This window comes from Camellia sinensis, chromosome 6, assembly GCF_055761805.1.
Source record: "Camellia sinensis isolate YWXY chromosome 6, ASM5576180v1, whole genome shotgun sequence".
NCBI classification, from domain to species: domain Eukaryota; kingdom Viridiplantae; phylum Streptophyta; class Magnoliopsida; order Ericales; family Theaceae; genus Camellia; species Camellia sinensis.
Genome location: NC_138966.1, coordinates 22,295,641 through 22,318,721, shown reverse-complemented (window position 1 = coordinate 22,318,721; position 23,081 = coordinate 22,295,641). Strand labels below are relative to the sequence as shown.

General features: G+C 33.5%; 4 protein-coding genes across 4 annotated transcripts; 3 read left to right on the top strand and 1 right to left on the bottom strand.

Moving 5' to 3' along the window:
* Nucleotides 1–884: 884 nt before the first annotated feature.
* On the top strand, nucleotides 885–3,095 carry LOC145793211 (uncharacterized). Its single transcript, XM_082875969.1, has 2 exons — nucleotides 885–1,889; nucleotides 1,974–3,095. The coding sequence occupies exons 1-2, from the start codon at nucleotides 885–887 to the stop codon at nucleotides 3,093–3,095; spliced, it is 2,127 nt and encodes a 708-aa protein (XP_082732095.1).
* A 4,531-nt stretch (nucleotides 3,096–7,626) lies between these two features.
* LOC145793210 (uncharacterized) lies at nucleotides 7,627–8,730 on the top strand. Its single transcript, XM_082875968.1, has 2 exons — nucleotides 7,627–7,824; nucleotides 8,026–8,730. Exons 1-2 carry the CDS (start codon nucleotides 7,627–7,629, stop codon nucleotides 8,728–8,730), a joined length of 903 nt encoding a protein of 300 aa, XP_082732094.1.
* A 21-nt stretch (nucleotides 8,731–8,751) lies between these two features.
* On the top strand, nucleotides 8,752–10,071 carry LOC114279900 (uncharacterized). Its single transcript, XM_028222185.2, has 3 exons — nucleotides 8,752–9,013; nucleotides 9,126–9,407; nucleotides 9,518–10,071. The coding sequence occupies exons 1-3, from the start codon at nucleotides 8,752–8,754 to the stop codon at nucleotides 10,069–10,071; spliced, it is 1,098 nt and encodes a 365-aa protein (XP_028077986.2).
* Nucleotides 10,072–18,321: 8,250 nt separating this feature from the next.
* Nucleotides 18,322–22,688, bottom strand: LOC114279907 (uncharacterized). The gene is made up of 4 exons (XM_028222197.2): nucleotides 22,264–22,688; nucleotides 21,197–21,299; nucleotides 19,468–19,629; nucleotides 18,322–18,678 (listed from the first exon to the last, which is right to left on the bottom strand). The coding sequence occupies exons 1-4, from the start codon at nucleotides 22,617–22,619 to the stop codon at nucleotides 18,517–18,519; spliced, it is 783 nt and encodes a 260-aa protein (XP_028077998.2). The 5' UTR covers nucleotides 22,620–22,688; the 3' UTR covers nucleotides 18,322–18,516.
* Between the last annotated feature and the right edge of the window lie 393 nt (nucleotides 22,689–23,081).

Sequence of the window (23,081 nt, the reverse complement as noted above, 5' to 3'; positions counted from 1 at the left end):
TGCAAGAAGTCACGATATAAATAAAAATAAGTGAATAAAAAGGAAAAAATAAAAATAAATAAATAGAGAGAAAAATAAAATAAAAAAAGTGAGGTAAATAAAAAGAAAGAGGAATGTGGGGATCATGGGATCATGAGAGAGTAGGTAAAAAAAGGAAAAAAGTAAGAGAGAGAAGCGGAAAAATAAAAAATGTACACGTAAGACATATTTTGAAAAACACATTAAATTGAACAGTTCTGAACCGACCAAATGTCCTAGTGGGACAAAAATATGTTGAAGATTCAAAAGCCCTCTTGCTTTATTATATAACTAATAGTTGGCCCTTGTAATGCATGTGTTTTTTTTTTTTAATTCAAAAAATATTTGATGGTACAATGTGTGTTATAAAAGAATAATTTAAATTAAAATTAAATTTAAAGTATGATTTCAATTATTTATTTAGATAATATTGGCGCTATCATTCTATAAAATTGTTACTTAAATACTTATATATAGGGGTGGGCGCGAGTCAATTGCGGCCACGCGGCCACGGAACCTCCAATCCGCCATTCGTCCACTAGATTGGCGGATTGGAGAAAATCAATCTGCATCCGTCCGCCAATCTAGCGGATGTAGATTGTGTTGAAGATTCTAGAATTAATTCCAAGTTGGTATACTTCCGTATATAGATTTATTGTAAATATGTTTCCTAGATTAGAGATATGCTCTACTGGCATTCTAATTATGTATAGTGGCTATTTATATCCACAATATTGTAAAGTAAAGGTAATAAGAAATAATATCAAGTTTTTGACTTGGTATCAGAGCCTCCCAAAAAACCTCCATTGAAACATAAGCCTCTCATATTATTCTGAACAACCATCACAGCAAACAACCACCACCATATGGCTCCCGAATCCTCTACTCTCGAACAATCAACCCCGGTAATCTATATTCAATCTGAAAATTCTAGCTTCCATGCCGAAGTTGTCCTTACCGAAGTTAACTATGATGTATGGTCTCAAATATTGGAGTTGCAAATCACAAGATGTGAGAAGCTTGAATATATTATGGGTACAATTGCTCCACCGAAGGAAACTGAGACTACCTATGCAAAGTGGTATGCAGATAATCAAAAGATCAAGGGCTGGTTGCTGACCTCCATGTCGCCGGAGATAATAAAGCGTTATCTGCGACTGCGTACTGCAAGGGAAATCTGGAGTGCTCTTACCAAAGCATTCTATGATGGATCAAATGAGACACAAATCTTTGCACTGAATCAGCGTGCCTTCACCACCAAACAAGCGGGTCGACCTTTATCAACTTATTACGGTGAGCTTGTTGAAATTTTCCAAGAATTAGATTATCGTGATAAAGTTATCCTGAAAGACCTCGATGATATTGTCACCTATAAGAAATCTGTTGCACAGTTGAGAATGCATATCTTTCTTAATGGCCTGGATGCAGAATTCGACCAAATTAGATGTGAGGTTCTTCAGAAGGACCCATCGATGGATCTCAACGACATCTATGCCTATGTCCGTCGAGATGCTGTGCGCCGAGCTACCTTAAATGTTGAACTCGATAATCTTGAGTCTTCCGCTCTAATGGCTCAAAGCGCTAAGTCGCCACCTCGACACTCTTCTCAAAAGAATGATTCTGACCAAGCACAATCTCAGAAGGGCAGTTACGAAATAGGTGCTGCCAAACTCGAACGTGTGTGCACTCATTATGGTGAAACAGGCCATACAAAAGCACGGTGTTATGACTTAATTGGCTATCCAGATTGGTGGGATCCAACAAAGGTACCGCACAAACGCAATCACCAAGCCTCTGTTACCGTGACCAAGCCATCCAAAGATGTTGCGGAAGCTTCTTCCTTGATTGCTACTTCAGGTAACATTGGTAAGGTTTTTTTATACTTCTGTATCAGATAATAGTAATAGTACATGGATAATTGATTCTGGTGTTACAGATCATATGACTTGTGATAGTCAGCATGTTCCCCATTACGGAAAGGCTACCACTGCTATCATCCCCCATCACGGAAACTGTATGTCACCCTTGACGTTGTCTTTCATGAACATGACATGTACTATACTATACCAGAGTCTTCAATTCAGGAGGAGAGACGAAATAAATTACAACCTCTAAATCTAAATCCTTCTTTGGACCATTCAGATACAAGTGGTGGTGAAGTTTTGTATAAAAATGGGTTGGATAAAAGTGGTGATTGTCCAGAGGAGGCAACTGGGTTGCGTAAGCAACTTGTTCTTAACCAACCGGACGTCCGTTTGAATGGGGAAAATAATCAGAATCAGATAGAAGCGACTCCACTTCAAGTACCATCTAACCAATGGTCTTCAGAGGTCCATTCCTCTCCCGAACCCCAGGTACAACCCCAGGTACATTCTGAATCTCAATTCTTTCCAAAAGTACTACCTAATCGAGCCACTAGAGGTATACCTAGAGTTAACTATGAACCTGTTCTTAGTTCCAATCCTAAGTATCCCATAAGCAACTATGTATTCTACCATAGACTATCAAAGGCAAGTGAGTCATTCGCGAATCAATTATCTGCTGTATCTATTCCTACTAACATGCAGGAAGCTCTGGGAGATCCTAGGTGGAAGGAAGCTATGGATGAAGAAATGAAATCACTTCAAAAGAACTCAAATTGGGAAGTTGTTGAGCTGCTTGAAGGAAAGAAACCTATTGGATGTATGTGGGTTTTCACAGTCAAATACAATGCAGATGGAACCATTGAACAATTCAAAGCTAGATTAGTCGCCATGGGATACACTCAAACTTATGGAATTGACTACATGGAGACATTCCCACTAGTAGCAAAAATCAATACTGCCCGTATTCTTATATCCTTGGCAGCGAATCTTGATTGGCCACTGCACCAGTTTGATGTGAAAAATGTTTTTTTGCATGGAGACCTTCAAGAAAAAGTATACATGGAGTTGCCCCCCGGATGTAATATGCAGTTAGAAGATGGAAAACATGTCTGCAAATTGAAAAAAGGCTTTATGCGGTCTGAAGCAATCTCTAAAAGCATGGTTTGGAAGGTTTACAAAGTCAATGGAAGATTTTGGATACAAGCAGAGTAACTCAGATCATACTCTTTTTGTAAAATATAATAGAGGAATGATCACTTGTCTCATTGTGTACGTTGATAATATGATAGTGACGGGAAATGATTCAAAAGAAAGGAATGCATTGCAAAATCACTTAGCTCGAGAATTTGAGATGAAGGACCTGGGTCCATTGAAATACTGCCTTGGTATTGAAGTGTCAAGATCAAAGGAAGGAATTTTTCTATCTCAACGAAAATATGCCTTAGATTTACTAGATGAGACTGGTATGACAGCATGTAGTCCAGTTAGCACTCTTATGGAAGAAAACTTGAAGTTAGGCATCATCCGGATCAAGTTCAGACAAACAAGGAGAGATATCAAAGATTAGTTGGGAGACTAATGTATCTTAATAGACCTGACTTGGCATATGCACTAAATACCGTGAGCCAATTCATGCATTCTCCAAGCGAAGAATATATGAATGCAGTTACCAGAATGTTCTACTTAAAGTCATCTCCAGGTAAAGGGATTATGTTTAAAAAGGGGAATGATCTAGATATCCAAGGCTACACCGATGCAGATTGGGCTAGATCAATCAAAGATAGGTGGTCTACAACAGGATATTTCACTTTTGTAGGAGGAAATCTGGTCACTTATCGAAGTAAGAAGCAAGCTGTAGTTGCTCTATCTAGTACTGAATCTGAGCTCAAATGAATGACTAAGTGTGACAACCCTCACTACTAATTTTTGCTAAACTGTGACTGAACATGATAAGTGATTGATTAGACTGAAATTCTGAATTGATTGATTGATGGTATTAGTTTAAATGCATTTCTATCTGTGTTGACTGTTAAATGATCTGTTCATGTATTATGTTTTAAACTGCAAACTGAAGGCCTTATCGGTGGCCGAATCCGAAATTGATTGGTGATATGTGCTAATTAGAATTTATGTGATTTTACGGCATGTTTAATTGAAATGTGGTTTGGTATAATTAAATTGGTTTTAATAATGTTAAATTACATAAGTTGACTTTATTTACTAACATGCCATCTAGTGGGCCACTTCACCAATATTGTTGAAAGCTTAGTCTTGCATCTCATTCTTGTTCATCCTTGAGAGACCAAATCGAGAGAAAGAGTGAGAGAGGAGAAACCTAGCTTCATTTGAGAATTGGCTTGGAAACTAGAAGAATTGAAGGCTAATTGTGCAATTTGAGCTTGTATATCTTGCATTCTAGACCTAAGGTAGAACATTTACCTTCTTGGTTGTGAATTTAAGTTAATTCTTGCATGGCTCATGGTAATTTAGTCATCTAAGTCTAGAATTGGTTTACAATGTTGAATTGAGAGCTAAATCATGCATGCATGCTCTTATATTGAGGTTTTGAAGTTGTTTTCATGGAATTTGTTACATGCATGTCCATATCTTGATTTTAGATCATGAAATCATCTTGTTTTTGAGGGAATTGGCTCATTGGAGCATGCATTAGAAGCTTTGAACTCATTAGAACACATGCATGTTATGTTTGATCATGTTCTTGAAGTTTTAAACGAATTTGTGTTTAATTGAACTACCTTTGGGCTTTGATTTTTCAAATTGATCTTTGAAACATGTCATATTATGAGTTTACAAGTGTTTTCCAGAAAATTAGCCCAAAATGATCGAATTTGATACATTTAAAGTTGGTTTTGAGCTTGAGGTTCAAATCTGGAAATTCCAGATTTTGGACTCACGCTCGAGCGGGAAACTCTACGCTTGAGCGTACGCCTTGTGTTCATGCAGTCCGCTCGAGCGAGGAAAGTGGCGCTCGAGCGTGAAATGCGTGTATCCAGTACTTTGCATGTGTTTACAGTCCGCTCGAGCGAGAGAGTTCACGCTCGAGCGAGGACTTGTGTCTCACGCTCGAGCGTGGATCGAGCGCTTGTCGAGCGTGATTTTTGTGCATCCAGTATTTTTACTGTAGCTTACAGTCCGCTCGAGCGATGGAAGTCACGCTCGAGCAGAGCTCCTTTGTCTGCATGTCCGTTCGAGCGTAGGAAGCCATGCTTGAGCGAGACCCCTATTTTCTGAAAATTTTGAAAAGTGTTTTAAAGTGCATCTTTGCATCCTCATTCCATCCTAGGCACTCCTAGGCCTAGTTTAAGGCATCTTAATGAGGATATTGATGTAGAACCACACCGAGGCAAATTAGGGATTAAGTTATTATTTCCCCAACTGTATAGCTTAGTGTGTGTTCGTTCTGTAACTGTGTAGAGTTGGTATTCGGGGACGCTCTAGCTACTTATAGCCCAGTGCTCTGTGAGTAACAATGTTATAAAGATATGTTCAATCATGAATATTTTCTGAATGAACAACTGTACTGCTTTTTGAAATGATATTTCTTACTGAATGAATGTTTGTCCTATTTGTGAACTGTATTCATGGCATCCATAGCAATTTGCTGATACTGCACTGTACTGCTACTGTTACAGAGATCTCTGTCGGTTCCCATGTTGGAACCACTACTGTTTATTGATATGATGGCCATCAATTGACTGTTCGGTCTGTTAAGACCTATTGTACTGTTTTGCTATTGGATGTACCACATATGACTATTATAAATTTTGATTGACTATTATGGCATGAAATATGAGCCACAAACTGAATGACTGATTTACTGATAAACGACTGTTTTAAATACTGAAAGGACATTCATTCTTAACCTCTTTACGCATATGCTATTCACTGGGCTTTAGCTCACTACTCATATATATATGTAGGTGCGTAAGCACCAGACCGTTGCTAGGAGCGTCGGGCTAAGCTCCCGTTTTGTCAAAGCCAACCACCGTGCCTCGCTGCGAGATTCCAAGTCCTTCAAGCTAGGGCTTTTTGGGGTGTTTTAGTTTTCTCCCTTTTTGTATCTGGTTTTGTAACACTATATAGACTGAATGATATGTGTACCTGTACTGTACTGTTATGGTAGGGATTTGGTCCCTAACCTGAATACGTGTTTATGATGTATATACATACTATTTTGTTTCGAATGTGAAAATGTATGAGAAGTCTTTTTGGCATACAGACTGTCACAGCTCATTGGACATCTTTTAATTACTGTTTTGGCTTCCGCCAGCCCCTGTACTCTGTATTACTGTTTTACTGTTAAGCAGGCCTTCGGTAATCTCGGATTACTGGCTGGTTACAGTGCTAAACCCATAGGGGCGGGTTTTTGTCGTGTCACTAAGGCAGTATGTGAATTATTATGGATACGTAGCTTATTAGAAGATCTGAATATTACACATGACAGCTTAATGAAGCTATATTGTGATAACAAGGCAACTTGCGATATTGCCCACAATCCAATTCAACACGTTTGAATTAAGCATGTGGAAGTTGATAGGCATTTCATTAAGGAGAAACTAGAAGCAAGGATCATTATGACACCACATGTCTCGTCTCAAGAACAACTTGCTAACCTACTTACTAAGGCTGTATCCAAGAATCCGCCCCCCCAAAAATTTGAAAAATATCATATATTATACTAGAAATTTTAAAATAATTTAAAATTGTAGGACTTCGCACCCCCCAATTTTTTTTTAGATAATTTCAAAATTATATAGAGTAGCCCCTCCAATTTTTTAAACTATTTGGAATTTTTGTTTTTTTGAATTATTTAACATATATAATAATCTATTTTAAATTTCATGTATATGTATTTTTTAAATTAGGTCAAGATGAAAGCAAAATTTTAGAAACTTTAGTGGGTCAAAGTGTAAAATATGAAACTTTTACATATATATATAAACTATAAGGCTTGTTGGAGAAGCTTTAAACAAAGCACTAAGATTAAAATAAAGTAAAGAAAACAATTGATCTGTTCTGCGAAAGAAAGAGGCGTAAAGAGACGAGGGATACGTGCATATCCCTTCGAATAAGATGAAATTATCTGATATTCACAAACGAAGAGTAAGGAATTGCACTGTGGTTTGACAAAAAAATAAGTTATGAATTTGAAAGGATATCATCAGATAAAATAATTTGTGGGGGCATAAGTTATCTGATATTCACAAACGAAGAGTTATGAATCTGGTAAGTTATCTAATATCCCTTTAGCTTCAATGTGATGTGATTATTTTGCTTTTAGATTGAATATTATGAATCTATGATTGATTGTGATTTTAGAATGAATAATGTGATTATTTTGCTTTTAATTTGTTATTGGTGCGATGAAAGTCTGATAATTGTTATTAGTACAATTATTAACTAAATATTGTGAATTTGTTTTTTTAATACTATGATTTATTGTAATTGGTAGGTACTGTGTGATTTCTTGATAATTGAATAGGCTTTTAGGTTACGATTTGTTGATTTCCTCTAAGAATTTGGATAAAAATCTAAATGTTATTTTGTGTTGTCATATATTTTATGACTTTTAGGAATAGGATAGGATTATATTATATAAGATTCTGAAAGTTTTTTTTAGAGTCTATTTACATTAAAAATAGAGTGCAATAATAATAATTATTATTCTCAAATTAATTGCTTTCAGGTTGTTGAATGATAATTATTGAAAGTTAAGTTAATCATGGCGAACAAAAAAATTAATTCCTTCTTTAAGAAAAGAGGTTCTGAAAATATCGTTCAAAGTTCCATCAATAATGTTAAAACTTCAACTCCTCTGGAACAACGTCCTTCTAAACTTCCAAGAGTCGAATCTAAAGATGTTGATACATCTTCTTTGGTGAGGGATCCAGGGTTACGTCAACAAATATGGGATTACCTGGTATCTGAACGTGATGAGATCAGACGTGCTTATATCAAATCCAGGCCATATTAACCCAAGGCTTCGAACAATCAACCTTTTGAAACCAATAAGAATGGGCATCGTTTTTTAGATTCTTGGTACAAGTTATTTCCGGATTGGTTGGAATACTCTCTAACAAAAAATCGTGCGTTTTGCCTTCCATGTTTTCTTTTTACTAAGCCAACTGGACGCCCTGGATCTAGTGCTTTTACAGTCGAGGGATTTTCTTCTTGGAAGAAAGTCAATGAAGGGAAGAATTGTCCTTTGTTATCGCATATGGGCAAGGATCCTAACTCGTTGCATAGAGTTGCTGTCAAATGTTGTTGTGATTTAACAAATCAAGCACAACATATTGAGGCAATTGTTGAAAAACAAACTTCCATACAAATTGCTAGAAATCGTTTACGATTGAAGACCTTGATAGATGCGATTAAATGGTTAACATTCCAAGCTTACGCTTTTAGAGGTCGTGATGAACGCCACGAATCTAACAACCGAGGGAATGTTATTGAGTTGATAAAGCTCTTGGCTTCTTATAATGAGGATGTGGCAGCAGTGGTTTTGGAAAATGCTCCTCAAAATGCTTCCTATCATTCCCATGGGATTCAAAAGCAGATTCTTAGTATTTTCTCTGATAAGATACAAAAATTTATTCGTGAGGAGATTAATGATAGGAATTTTTGCATTCTAGTTGATAAATCTGAAGATGAATTGAAAAGAGAGCAAATGGCAATTATTTTGAGATTTGTTGATAAATATCGTTTTATAAAAGAGCGTTTCTTTGACATTGTTCATGTGTTAGATACCACGTTGGCAACTTTAAAAGAAGAAATTTGTATTGTCTTTTCTCGTCATAACCTTAGTGTGCAAAATATTCGTGGTTAGGGATATGATGGTGCCAGTAACATGTCTGGAGAATGGACTGGGTTGTGGGTTCTATTTTGTGATGAGTGTCCGTTCGCATATTATGTTCATTGCTTTGCTCATCGGCTCCAATTGGCTTTAGTAAGAGCATCTAAACAAGTTATATCTATCAATCAATTTTTCTCTTACTTGACTCGAGCAATTAATATAGTTGGCTCATCTTGCAAAAGCCATGATCAATTAAGAGTTGCTCAGGCTGCAGATATTGCTGAAAAGCTTGCCATTGATGATGAATTCGAGACTGGTAAAGGAAAAAAATCAGATTGGAACATTGAAACGAGCTAGAGATACTCGATGGGGTTCTCATTTGGGTTCCATTTGTAGTTTGATAAACATGTTCAGTGCTACTTGTGCAGTCCTAAGAAACATAATTAATGATAGAAGCATATCGAATCAACGAGCTGAGGCAGATGGAGTTTATGATTCCATTACATCTTTTAAGTTTGCCTTCATCTTATATCTTATGAGGGATATCATGGAGATTACTGATGATCTTTGCCAAGCTTTGCAAAGTAAATCTCAAGATATATTAAATGCAATGCATTTGGTGTCTACAACGAAGATACTTATTCAAAAATTTAGAGAAGATGGATGGGTTCCATTGTTGGAGAAAATTAAATTATTTTCTAATGATCATGGTATACAGATTCCTGATATCCTTATAAAGGAGGCCGAGGTCGGTCTTGTTCTGAAAGAGATCAGCTCACCATGGAATATCATTTTCGAGTTGATATTTTTATGGTTACAGTTGATTCTCAGTTACAAGAATTAAACAATAGGTTTGAGGAAGATGTAATGGAATTGCTTGTTCTTAGCTCTGCTTTGGATCCTAGGGATGGTTATAGATCATTCAACATTGAGGATATTTGCAAACTTGCAAATAAATTTTATCCCATGGATTTCTTCGAGCAAGAAAAATTACATTTGAAGTATCAGTTAGAAAACTATAAGCTTGATATTTCCATACTTCTCGAGTTTCAGAAGCTGTCAACCATTTCTGAGTTGTGTCAAATGTTGGCAAAAACAAAAAAGTCAACAAGTTATCCTCTTATTGATAGATTGATCCGTCTTGTGTTGACTTTACCTATTTCAACTGCTACATCGGAATGTGCATTTTCAGCTATGAAACTCATTAAGTCTAAATTGTGCAATAGGATGGAAGATGGTTTTCTGGCTAGTTACTTGATTACGTACATTGAAAAAGACATTGCTCGAGGGTTTGATGTAGACTCTATCATCCATGCTTTTGATATTATGAAAAAGCGTCGAGCTCAATTGAAGATGTCTAATTTTAGTAAATAAATGCATGTAGCAATAGTTACTACTTTTTGTAAGTGAATATGGGCAAAAAAATATTCTCAATTGAATGATCATCTTTGGATACTGAACTATGTTGACAAGGAATATATAGTTCAATATTTTATCGTAACATTATTGATTTTTTTCATGTTAGTAGAAATTAGTATTGAACTTCAAATTTTATTAGTTATAGGTTAAACGTACTTTGGCCCCACCAAAGTCATAATCCTGAATCTGTCCCTGGCTACATCAAGTCGAGCATTTCATGATGGTCTCACCAAATTGGGAATGAGCAACATCTACGCACCAACTTGAGGGGGAGTGTTGAAGATTTTAGAATTAATTCCAAGTTGGTATACTTCTGTTTATAGATTGATTGTAAATATGTTTCCTAGATTAGAGATATGCTCTACTGGCATTCCAATTATGTAGTCCTAAACTTTAGCATTCCAATTATGTTGTGATACCCCTGTTTTGTATTATGCTAAATTGGTCCTTAATTTGTTTATGGTTATGTGTTTAGCATGATTTTGTGTGCCATTATGTGATAATATGTGATTTTGAATTCGTATCTGTTTACCGTAGGAATATCTGTTTGAATAATCCGCTTCGGGAATTAAATTGAGGGCCTTATCGGCCATAGAACCCGAAATTGATTACGCCACTGTGATTGGCATAATTTTTAGAGCCTACGGTGAAATTTAATTGAAAATTGATGAAAAACTTGGTGATCTTGGAGGCTAGCTCAAGAACTTGGAGGCTAGCTCTTAGACTTGAGAGAGGGTGAAGGAACTTGAGATTTTGGTCCTAAAGCTTGGTGATCTTGGAGGCTAGCTCAAGAACTTACCTTAAATTGTGAGGATTAAGCTTCTAGGTAAGCCATTGACTCTTGAATTCATGAATTGAATGTGTAATCTTGTGAGCTCAAGTATTTTTCTTGGGATTAAGAGTATGATTTACATTGGTCTTGATGAGATATGACCATGCATGCATAAAACTTCTGTTGAATTGCCATAAGTTGCATAATCTGGCATGTATCAAGTCAATTAAGCAAAAATTGAAGTTTGATCATGCATGCAAGCTTGGTTTTGTTGAGTTTTGGCATCATTTGCATCTTTGAAATGGAAATGAAGTCAAGATGGCCTTGCATGTTCGAATAATTAAAGATATGAGCTTGAATGCATGAATTTGTTATATTGGTGATGCGTTTGTCATGTTTTGGGACATGCATGTAGGTAAATCAAGAAATTGAACTTCATAATGTTATAATCTTGCAAGGGAACCATGTTAGTATGGTTATATTTGAGATTTGAGCCTTTGCATGCAAGAATGGTGGCTGGGAAATTGAATTGAAGCTCAAGAACACAATCTGGAATTTCCAGAATTTTGACTTCCGCTCGAGTGGGGGAAGTGCCGCTCGAGCGGAGAAATCGAGCTCCCAGCATTTTTCTTGCAGACATGGTTCCTGCTCGAGCGGGGGAATTTGACGCTCGAGCGGGGAGCTGTGTAGACAGGCAGTATGCTCGAGCGGCCGAGTTCACGCTCGAGCTGGAATTGAAGGCAACCAGTACTTTTGCAGACCTAAGGGTCCGCTCGAGCGGGTAAGTCCACGCTCGAGCGGGGACCCTATTTTCTAAATTCCTGTTTTTGCATTTTGTGTTCCGTCTTCCGTTCTCTTTCACTTACAAGCACTCTTAGGCATATGTTAAGCATTATAAATGAGTTAATGAGGTAATAATAAGCCTAAAGAGGAATATGTGAATTAAAGAACGGATTGAACTGTTAGTGACCCTTTTGTATTCATGAAATGTGTAGGGTCAAGCTCCAGGACAAATCCACAAGCCGATCACTGTGAGTAATATCGATATTTGAATGCTTGTGAATGTCCAATTGTTTACTCCCTTTCAAGCTTTATGAATTGCTAATTGGGATTGTGGACGTAAGTCTGATATGAATGCATAAATGGACCCAAGGTCGTTTCGATGAACATGAATGGGCCAAAGGCCGTTTTGAAATGAATGAGTGGGCCGAAGGCCGTTTTGAAATGAATGAGTAGGCCAAAGGCCGTTTGAAATGAATGAGTAGGCCAAAGGCCGTTTTGAAATGAATGAGTAGACCAAAGGCCGTTTGAAATGAATGAGTGGGCCAAAGGCCGTTTTGAAATAAATGAGTGGGCCGAAGGTCGTTTTGAAATGAATGAGTGGGCCAAAGGCCGTTTTGAAATGAATGATTGGGCCAAAGGCCGTTTTGATATAATCAACTAGGCCGAAGGCCGTTTCGTAATGAATGTAAAGCTGAATGAGCAAAAGGCCAGTGTGTGCGGGATTATGGTTACTTGATTTAAATTACCCTTATATATGTTAACTACAGATATGAATTGGGCCCTAGGCCGTTTGGAAAACGTTGTTCTACGTCTTGTCGCTTAAATTCTGTAATTGATATTATTCACTGGGCTATCGCTCACCCTCATTCATATCTTTGTAGGTGAGCCAAAAGAGGTCCAGACCCAGACTCAGTGAAGCCTGTGTAGAACAACCCAGATTTTGGGGAGTTAGCCCTCGTGTCTCACGCATGAGACCTGTCTTTACCTTTTGTTATCTATTTTATGTTGTCATGATGGCGAAGACTTTGTGTAATTCTGTACATAGTTTTGATGGGTTGACTTGGACTTATATGATCCTGTTTATACAGAACTCATGCTACTATTTTACTGTTGTGAGTTATTAATGCCTATGTATATGGTTGTTTTGACGTGCCATGTAAGCACAGCTCTGTGGACAAAGTTTTAAATTTTTACTTCCGTTTGGCCCCCATTAACTCTGTTAAAATACGTTTGGATCAGTTACAGGCCGTAGGTAATCTCATGATTACTGGCCGGTTACGTCCTTAACCCACGGGGGCGGGTTAGGGTCGTGACATATGTATAGTGGCTATTTATACCCACAATATTGTAAAGAAAAAGTAATAAGAAATAATATCAAGTTTTTGACTGATTGAGCAGATTAACGGATTGACAGATGGATGGGAATCAGTTTAGCGGTTTAAAATTTTATAAATTTTCAACATAATTCAACTTGTGCACTTCCTCAAAAAAAAAAAAAAAAAGTGTTACAGTCAATGACTTAAAAAAGTATTACAATCACTGCATGCCTCATTCAAAGAAAAAAAGTTTGAAATTTTAGAATATTACAATCACTACATGCCCCATCTATATATTATAATCACATCATGTCTCATTCACATAAAGTATTACAATCTATGGTTCTTAAAATATAAAAACAATTCAAACCACAAAAACCATGAATAGAGCAGTTATAGAGATTGTATGTCTCTGTATTGTTACATCTATATTTATTTTTGAAAATAAAAACCAATCAACATATATTATCTTTTTTATTTATTATTTTAGAGTTAGATTTAAAAGCCAAAAAATATAGATAAATAATACATTTATTTTTTTCAATTCAAAAAATATATTCAAGTTGAAAATTCTTTTTCAACAGAATATTTAAACTATTTTTCAATTGAAAACACAAATAGAATATCTAAACAAATTGAAACACAAAATCTTACAAATTATTAGGGTGCTCGCGGTTTGACAGTTTGGTTGTGGCCAAAGGAACCTCAAATTCGTCATCCTTCCAAAATTAGGGGGATTGGAAAAAATCAATCTGCAATCGTCCGCTCATCATCATACATCCGTCCAAAATGTGGCGGATCGACTCGGATCAAACGGCTTGAGCGGATCGATATATCTGTTGCTCATCCCTAAGTTATATATATATATTAATTTTAGTTAAATTATTTGTGTATTTTGATAATTTTAGTTCTATCGTATTATAAAAATGTAATTTTCATAAAATAATTTTGTATGATATATATTAAATTATAAAGTAATAAAATAAATACTCATTTTGCTATTGAAAATAATAGTTACATTAAAAGAAGAATTACTAACAAAAAATTAAAAGTAATTCTAACTATTTAATTTTATTTTGTATTCATTTAGAAAATAAAAATATGTAGAAATATAAATTATATAAAATTTATTAAAAAAATTAAATATAAATATGTTATAGTTGGATCATATAATGATTTTATATGATATATATATATATATATATAAGATTGTAAAATAAACACTCTTAATTAAATTAAGGGTAAATTATACTGACACTCCCTAAGGTTTTTGTTTAATACATATCCATCTCTCACATTTGAAAAATTGCATTATCCTCCCTGAGATTTGTAATCTCTTTACAAATTGTCCCCTAGATTATTGATGTCACACCTTAAAATTTTTTTAAATGACCATCTTGCCATTTTTCCTACCATTTATTTTTTTTATCATTGTGACTACATTATACAACCTTCCATCATTGAATTCTATCTAAACATATTCTTATTGAGTGATGATATACAAACATAATTTTTATATAAAATTTCAAACACAATGATATAACTTAATGGTGACCTTTCACTTTAAACTAAATATCCACAAACATGATTTATATTTACAATAATATCAATATCACAACATTTTTATGATATTTTTTGTATAATTTTTTATATATGAATATAATTTTTCATTTTTATTTCCACCATTATATCTAGATTAGATCAATTTAATCCATGTATATATATTTAAAAAGTATAAAATTTGTACAGAAAACTTTAAAAAAATTCATTGAATACAACAAAATAAGATAGTGTATTGAATTTTTTTTTTTTGTATTTTTTGTATTTGGTGAATTTAAAAAAAAAAAACCACAAAATATTATACTTCTTAAATATATCTAGATTAGGTATATTTAAAATAAAATAAAATAAAAAATTGCTTAAAATATTTTAAAAATTCAGTAAATATATATATATATATATATAAAACTCAATTTTTTGTGTGAGTTCAACCAAATAACATGATTTTTATTTCCCTTGAAATGATATGAACAAAATATCTGTATTATTTTATTATTTTATATTATAAAGGCTAAGGGACAAATATCTCATTTTAATCTGACAGAGGGTAAGTGTAACTTTTCAAATGTGAAGGGAGGATCTATATTAAACAGAAACCTCAGGGGGTGTCAGTGTAATTTATCCTTAAATATTAAAATATCAACTATATAAAAGAAATTCAACAATGATTAACCAAGAAATAATCACATAACATCTAAACCCAAAAAGAAAAAAGTAGTAAAAAATTCAAACAATAGATACATTTCAGTATATGAAATAATTACCCATTTGGAATATGATGTCAAAACATAAAAGAACTTATTGTTCAACAATTGAAAAAGTAACTCAAGTAGTATATTCAAACTTTAGAAGTTTTTCAAAAATATCATTGCTGTGCAGGTTTTTTCTCATGTAAGTTGTGATTATATAATTTAATGTAGGAAATGAAGTATAATTTCATATATAAAATCACTATAAAATTTAAATGACAAATTCATAATATAGAATAATATAGAATTAGTATTAGGTGTAGAATAATACACTAAAAAATAAGAAGAAAAAAAAGAAGACAATTTAGTATTTAAAAAAATCTTAATACCCTTGAAATAATTAAGAAGAAAATGTAAAACGCAAAATTGGTATTGGATTTGTGAATTATCTCAATTTACCATGAAAAATATATGGAAAAAAAATATTTGTCAAATAGAATCTATATAAAATAGGTAAATTACTATAATTTAAATTATGTTTGAATTTATGTAAAATTTTATAACTAAGAAAATATATGCTGTCATGGTTCCTTAAAAAAAAAAAAAAAAAAATTGTTATAATGTGCTATCTAAACATAAGAAAAATATTATTTTTAATAATATATATATGATTTCAACAATATATATCAAGTTAATAAAAAACTAGGCCTACCATATCTATCGAGAGGTAAAAATGGCAGTGAACAAGAACAAGCTTGCTTTTGGGAAGTTGGTTTTGGTGGTTTAGGGGCTAAAATAAACACAAAAAATAAAATAGATTATTTTAATCACAAAAAATAAAATATCAAATCTAATCAATAATCATTACACTCCTCTCTCATAAAAAAACTCAAAAATGTCAAAAAGTCAAAAAGTCCTTCATAAATCAAGCTTTTTAATTCCAGATTAAAATAGTTAAAAAACCAAAAAATTTAAAAATCAACCCACTGTCTAAACGGAGGCTAAAGTTATTTTTTATCAACAAGGAACTCTAGTAACATATTTCCAACCTCCTTATTTTGTAACTTATGTTTTTTTGTTTACAACGATATGTGTCGGATGGTTACCGCACGTTGCGTAGCCAACTAACTTATATGAGAGTATCTCTAAGGGATAGTTAGATTTGTTAGGTATTTTAATCAATGTAAATTTAATTTTGAGTTCTAAGTTATTGGACTAATTATTTTATCACTTTATTTTTTTGGTGGCTATAATTGAAGAGCCCTATAGGCTCTCAAAATAATTATGTATGTATATATTTTAGATTTTTATATATTTATGTCTTGGATTTGGGATTTTATATAATATATATATATGTGTGTGTATGTAACAATTTTATATATTCTTTCAATTCTGTTTGATGAATTACGGAGTAACTTATTTTGTATTTTGTATTTTTTAACTCCCCATTCTACAAGTTTTGTATGGGCAAATTTAATATTATTACAAATTTATATTAGTAAAATATCAACAATTAATATTTTTTTATTTTAAAAATTAATTAAGTTAGTTTAAAGGGTGAATTACACTAATAGTCCCTATAGTTTGGGGTTTGTGTCACTTTGGTCCTTGATTTTTCATTTGTGACACATTTGATCATAAATTTTGAATCTTGTTCCAAATAAGGACAATTGAAGATATCATTAGATTTTTTAAGGGAAAAATCGTCAATTTAATAAAATATAAACTAATTTGACAAAATAAATGTCAAACAAATATTTTTGAATTTTTAAAAATTATTTCTACCCACTAAAAATAAAATTATATAAAATTGATAAATTTTTTAGACATTTATTTATTTTTTTACCAAATTAATTTTTATTATATGTTTGGATGATGATCATATAAAATTAATTTTTAAAAATTAATCATGTAATTTTTATTAATTTTTATCAATTTTACATGAGTTTATCATTGGTGGATAAAAATAATTTTTAAAAAATTTAAAATATTTTTTTGACATTTATTTTTGTCAAATTAGTTTATATTTTATTAAATTGACGATTTTACCCTTAAAATTAAACAATGGTATCTTCAATTGTCCTTATTTGGAACAAGATTTAAAATTCAGGGTCAAATATATCACAATTGAAAAGTCAGGGACCAAAGTGACACGAGTCCCAAACTATAGGGACTGTTAGTGTAATTTGTCCTAGTTTAAATGATTAGCTAAAATAAAGAGTTTGGTTGGAGAACACAGTAGCTAAAGTAATTAAGTAAAATAAAGAGTGTCTTTTTTTTTGTACTTTAACTAGTGAAAAGTAGAGAGTGTAGTTGTAGTTGCTCTAAATAATAATTTGCCTTTTTTTATTAAAAATAAATAAATAAGTAATTCTAGGCCACCGAGGTTATTATTATTTTTTCCTCTTTTCAAACTTTAGAGAAATCAGCGTAATTTACTATTTTTTTAAATGACAACTCCAGTTGAGACAGCACTTGTGATCGAAAGCTTGGCTCAGTGGCCTGCATACCATGATCAGTAACAAATTTCCATTTCAATATACAGCTGAGCATTAGGAATTACAAATCCATTTATGAATATAACAAAAGGAGTTACAAGCATACAATATGAATAGAAACAGTGTGGCTCATTATATTTTAGTTGTAGCATTCATACAAAGAAAGGAGACAAATTGAAAGAAAAGGAAGAAAATGTGAATTCAAATCATGATTCCACACCTTAATTCAAGTATGGTGTTTGGTTAGTGTTCTCACACGACGATTCCAAAACTCTGCACAGAACACCTGCAGTTTTTTGTTTTGACAGACATGTTTTTCTTTTGTTTTTAAAAATTTTGCCTGATGGGATATCCGACCGGTCGTCCAGCCAGTTGACCGGAATAGTGAATTATTTTTTTATTTTATTTTTTATTTTTTTATTTTTTTTGCAATTGATTTATATAATCAAAAAAACCATTTTCTAAAATTTTTAAAATTTTTTATGTACTTTAAAATAATTTTGAATTGTATGTTTAGTTATGAATTGTAATTTTTTGTATCACATATCAAATGTCACATTAACAATTCCCCACTCAAATCAAAACTCTTTTCAAAACTATTTTCAAAACTTTTTACCAAACAGATTTTCTACACTCAAATCATAATTTCACAACACACAAACTCAAAATACAACTCATACTCTCAAATCACATTTACAAAACTCTACCAATCGCTACCTAAAGTTTCACAACATTCAACTCTCCACAAGTTTTCATTCCAATGCACAAAAACGAGTTCTTCATCAGACAAAGTGTATACGTTCTTCACCCTCTTCATGTTTTGTTATCAATGGATCAATGAGGCCTCTCCATTGACTGTAGTCCAAAGTTGGGCCAGCAGTAGGCAATGCAAACCCATTCACAAAGAAAAAAGGCGTTCCAAACACCCCTCTTGAACAACCATACTGCACCAAAAAAACAAACATAAAAAGGAAGCGCATGCATGAATAGCGTATAGACAGGGACTATCAAAGGATCGGATATAACCCGTGTCTAATGCAACTTGAATATTCTAAATCCATTAAGAAAAATGCGGATCTTATTGTCCAATTAAGCCAAAATCCATTTGGTGCAATTATTAACGGGTTTGGATTCAGATAAATCCGATCCAATTACTCAGGCTGGCTCCTAAACCAACTGTTTTTATAATGCATGAATTTCCTGTTACTTAGTGTCCTCATGTAATAAAACAGATTCTTTCTCACCAACCTTTTTATTCATTTAAAAAAAAAAAAAATTTCTTTCCCTCTTTCCATATAGAATAATTAAAATGAAATAAAAAATGTTTGCTACTACATTAAAATCTCTTTCTTAGTTTAGAACAAAAAATAAACAAAAGATGGACTAAATGGGTTGGATCGGATCGGATTTTTGCATCGAATATCCGAATACATCAGATTCATATGACCTCTAACCAGATTTGTCATAATCAGATCTGATTCATATTTAGATTCGGATTGTTTTATAATCATATTTGATTCTGTAGAATCCGATCCACTGATAGGCCTAGTATAGACTATAGATGTTGGTAAAAAAATGGAATAAAACAAAACTTTCTGTCTTTAAGAAGTTACACACAGAACTTCCGTTTCATGGGAAAGATGACCACAAAGACTAAAGGAAAATAAACAGGCAATTCCAAGTTGCATCAATCACACTGAACCTGTAGAATCTACAACAATATTCAATCTTACCTTGAACGAAACCCTTGTCATGAGATCAGTTTTCCTGTCAGTAAAGCCAGATTCAACTGCAGAATGGTAGGAGTTACCAACTGCTTTGGTTGCCAATTTCACAATATGTTGAACAATAGACGCCCTAGACATGTTGAAGGTTTGTTGGTTGTAGAACTCCTCCTTAAGATACCACAAAGATTAGCCAATACAAAAATTCCAATGATGATGAGTAATGAAACAAACAACCATGCAACCATGTATGCTGTGCATTCCATGAACACAGTAAATTTACAACATTCAATATCCCATATTTATATACTCCTTTCTAAGCAATAATGATCATCACATACTTGTATAATTTGACTACCATTTCGAAAGTGGATGATGAATTCAGTGCCATCTAACAATGGAAACATACAAGGCAAACACCATAACTTGCATAATAGAAGTGTGGATTAGTATGTGTTTATGTATACCAATGTATCTTTTTTGGGAAGCTACTACATTCACAGCCGAAAGGCTGCATTTAGAGGTCCGTCTCTCAGAAGTGTGCGCCCCAAACAAGTGATGAAGGCTGCCTTGAATGTAGCCTTCTCGGGGTGTGGAAAATAACATCCCTCTCTTTCTCAATGCCAAGGTTTCTGAAAGTTGAGTGAGGATAAATCCCAATGCATGCAAGCAATCCAAGCAAAAGTTCATTTCCTATGAGTAACAATAAAATCTTCCATTCCTCAAAAATTCTTTGTGCAGTTATTGAACGAGCCTTACAAACATCATTTATGGGCACATATGCACGGGAAGAAAAGTTCTATGGCAAAACCCTTGGAGATCCTCATATCATCAATAAATTGACAACAAATAATGGGGGAGGAATTCATATGCGTCACTATGAACAGGTTCATCCATAGATAACTGATAACTATTATACCGAAAAAAAAAAAAAAAAAATCTATAAACTTCTTTTTTTGGGTAAGTAATCTATAAACTTCTTGAGAAGCATATTTATTTTCCAAGGGCCCCATGAACACTTTTAATACCAACAACGTTAAATCCAAGAACCTATGAACTTTTGGTAAAAAGCGTGGAAATGATCTTGCAACAAAATGAATGTAAATTCTGCTCACTTTCTCCCCACATACAAATCAAGTGATACAATGTTACCGTAAAGACCATTCCCCGGTGGTTAATCATTTGAAAATACTGTGTCTAGATGCCTACTAAACTCTAATCTAAACCAGATACCCACTCAAAGTTAATTTGAATTTGTAGAAAATAATGGATATCAATGCTGCTAGATAGCCAATTCATGTAGATGATTGTGATATCTACTAAACTCTAATCTAAACCAGATACCCACTCAAAGTTAATTTGAATTTGTAGAAAATAATGGATATCAATGCTGCTAGATAGCCAATTCATGTAGATGATTGTGATATCATCATGCTATTATGTCATAGTATTCTGTTCTCCAATACAAGATGAAGCAGCCAATGGATAGGGTGGGGGGCCAGACAGCAATATTCCATTTTGAAGGGCAAGAACCATATTGATGGTGCAAACCATCGTATGCTGTGAACTCAACTGACACTAATTTCAAGAACCATTCTGCCAAAATAAATTTTCCTATTTAACATAAAGAGCTTCTTATCTGAAATAATATCATAGCCAAGGCATGCAAGAAGAATATCAATCTCACAGTTATTACAACTATAGATCGATGTATCTTTATAATTTAAAGAGTTTTTACCTGCTGCTTAAAGAACAACTCCAACAAGTCATATGTGGCAGAAGTGTTCAGCTTATTTATAATATGCAATGCACGAGAAGAAACGAAAGCATTATCATGGTAACTGCAGTTTCCAAAAGTAATTTAGTAACCATTGTCCAAAATAACGACTTAACATAAAACTCAACACTGAATTAGAACATCATACTAAATGTAAAATATAATTCAACTGCCAAGTCAACACAACACAACACAACAAAACCTTTTTATTAAACTATTTCGGATAACTCCGCAAAAGTTTTACGTTTCTCAAATTTATGTTCAATTATTTAACTCTATCACCAAAACAATCATGTTCATGATGTATGAGTAAATTTAAAATATAGATTTCGTGGAGCGTGGCAACTTGGAGATGGGGACAGAAACTCCTTTTAAACACCAAATACTTCAGCTCTACAATAGTAGTGAGACAAAGTAAAACCCAAATTGAACTCTCAAACTACCATAAAGATCTATCTCCTAGTAACATACCAACAAGTTGCATAATTTTTTTGATAACTCATCCCGCCCAAAGGACTGACTAATCCAGGGACCAATCCCACCGTCTACTAGTTGGAGAGATTTGTAGGGAAACGAAAAAGGAATGAAAAATGAATGGATTTGTGAATTTCACAACACAAATTCACTCCTTTTTCATTTCCCTCCCCCAAACCTTTCTCAAATTTAAGATCCAAACAAGAATCTGGAGATTGAGGACTCTCTCTCTCTCTCTCTCTCTCTCTCTCTCTCTCTCTCTCTCTGTCTTTCTGTCAGTGTTTGTTTGGCATTGGCAAAGAAGTCAATTTTGAACATGAATGTCATCACTGAGAGTCTAAAAAAAGGGCCAATAAAACCTTTTTGCTTGTTTGGTTACTAAGAAAAATTGGGAAAAGAAATAAATCGAATACCCATTCCAAGAATTGTTACTACTGGGGACATCCTATCCATACATGAGTCAAAAAATTTATTTTCTTTTCTTTTCTTTTTTTCCCTCGGATTTTCTTAGCAACCAAACAGAAGGGAAATTGTGCGAAATGGGAATTACTCACGGTAAAGCAAAAGGGTGAACGATGAGGGAGACACGAGGGCCATAGAAATCGAGGGCTTGCTTGAGAGGAGGCCAAGAGTCTCTGCTGTCAGGGCAGACCGGGTCGAAGAATGCCTCGATCATGATCGAGTCGATGCTGACCGGGCGGTTCTTGTACACGAAACCATCAAACTTGGCCGGGGTTGTGACCTGGGCATCCACGATCGGACCGGTTCGATTAAGAACGAAGAAGAAGCAGAAGAGTAAAATGAAGGAGAGAGTCAATTGTGCCATTTGGTTGAGATGGTTTTTTTTTTCCTTTTGGGTATGCGTATGAGTGGAGTGGGGTTTACTTGCATATTTATGGAAGAAACACATTTTTTTTCACAGATAAGACCTTCATCACATCACATCACATCACATGATCACCCATACCAAAAAAAAAAAAAAAAAAAAAAAATATGAGTGAGAGCATTAATTAGTGTCATCATTAATGATGTGACAGTAGGCCTCACCATGAATGATTTGTTGTTTTGACTTGGTGTTGTATTTTTTTTTTTTATTGAGTGCCATGTCATTAATGGTCTTTTTAGAGTTCCAAAATTAGTGATCTCTATCATTATTGAAAAAAAAATGACTTTTTTGTCACAGTTTTTTGTCAAACACATTTTAAAAAATCACCAAGTCACTTTTTTTTCATATATAAGGTCTCATTTCACAAGTAATTTTTTTAATTAAAAAGTTAAAAAATTATTAAAAAAATTAAAAAATAAAAAATTATTAAAAAAATTAAAAAGCCAATAATTCATATAAAAAATTTAAATTTTTTTTTTTTTCTAT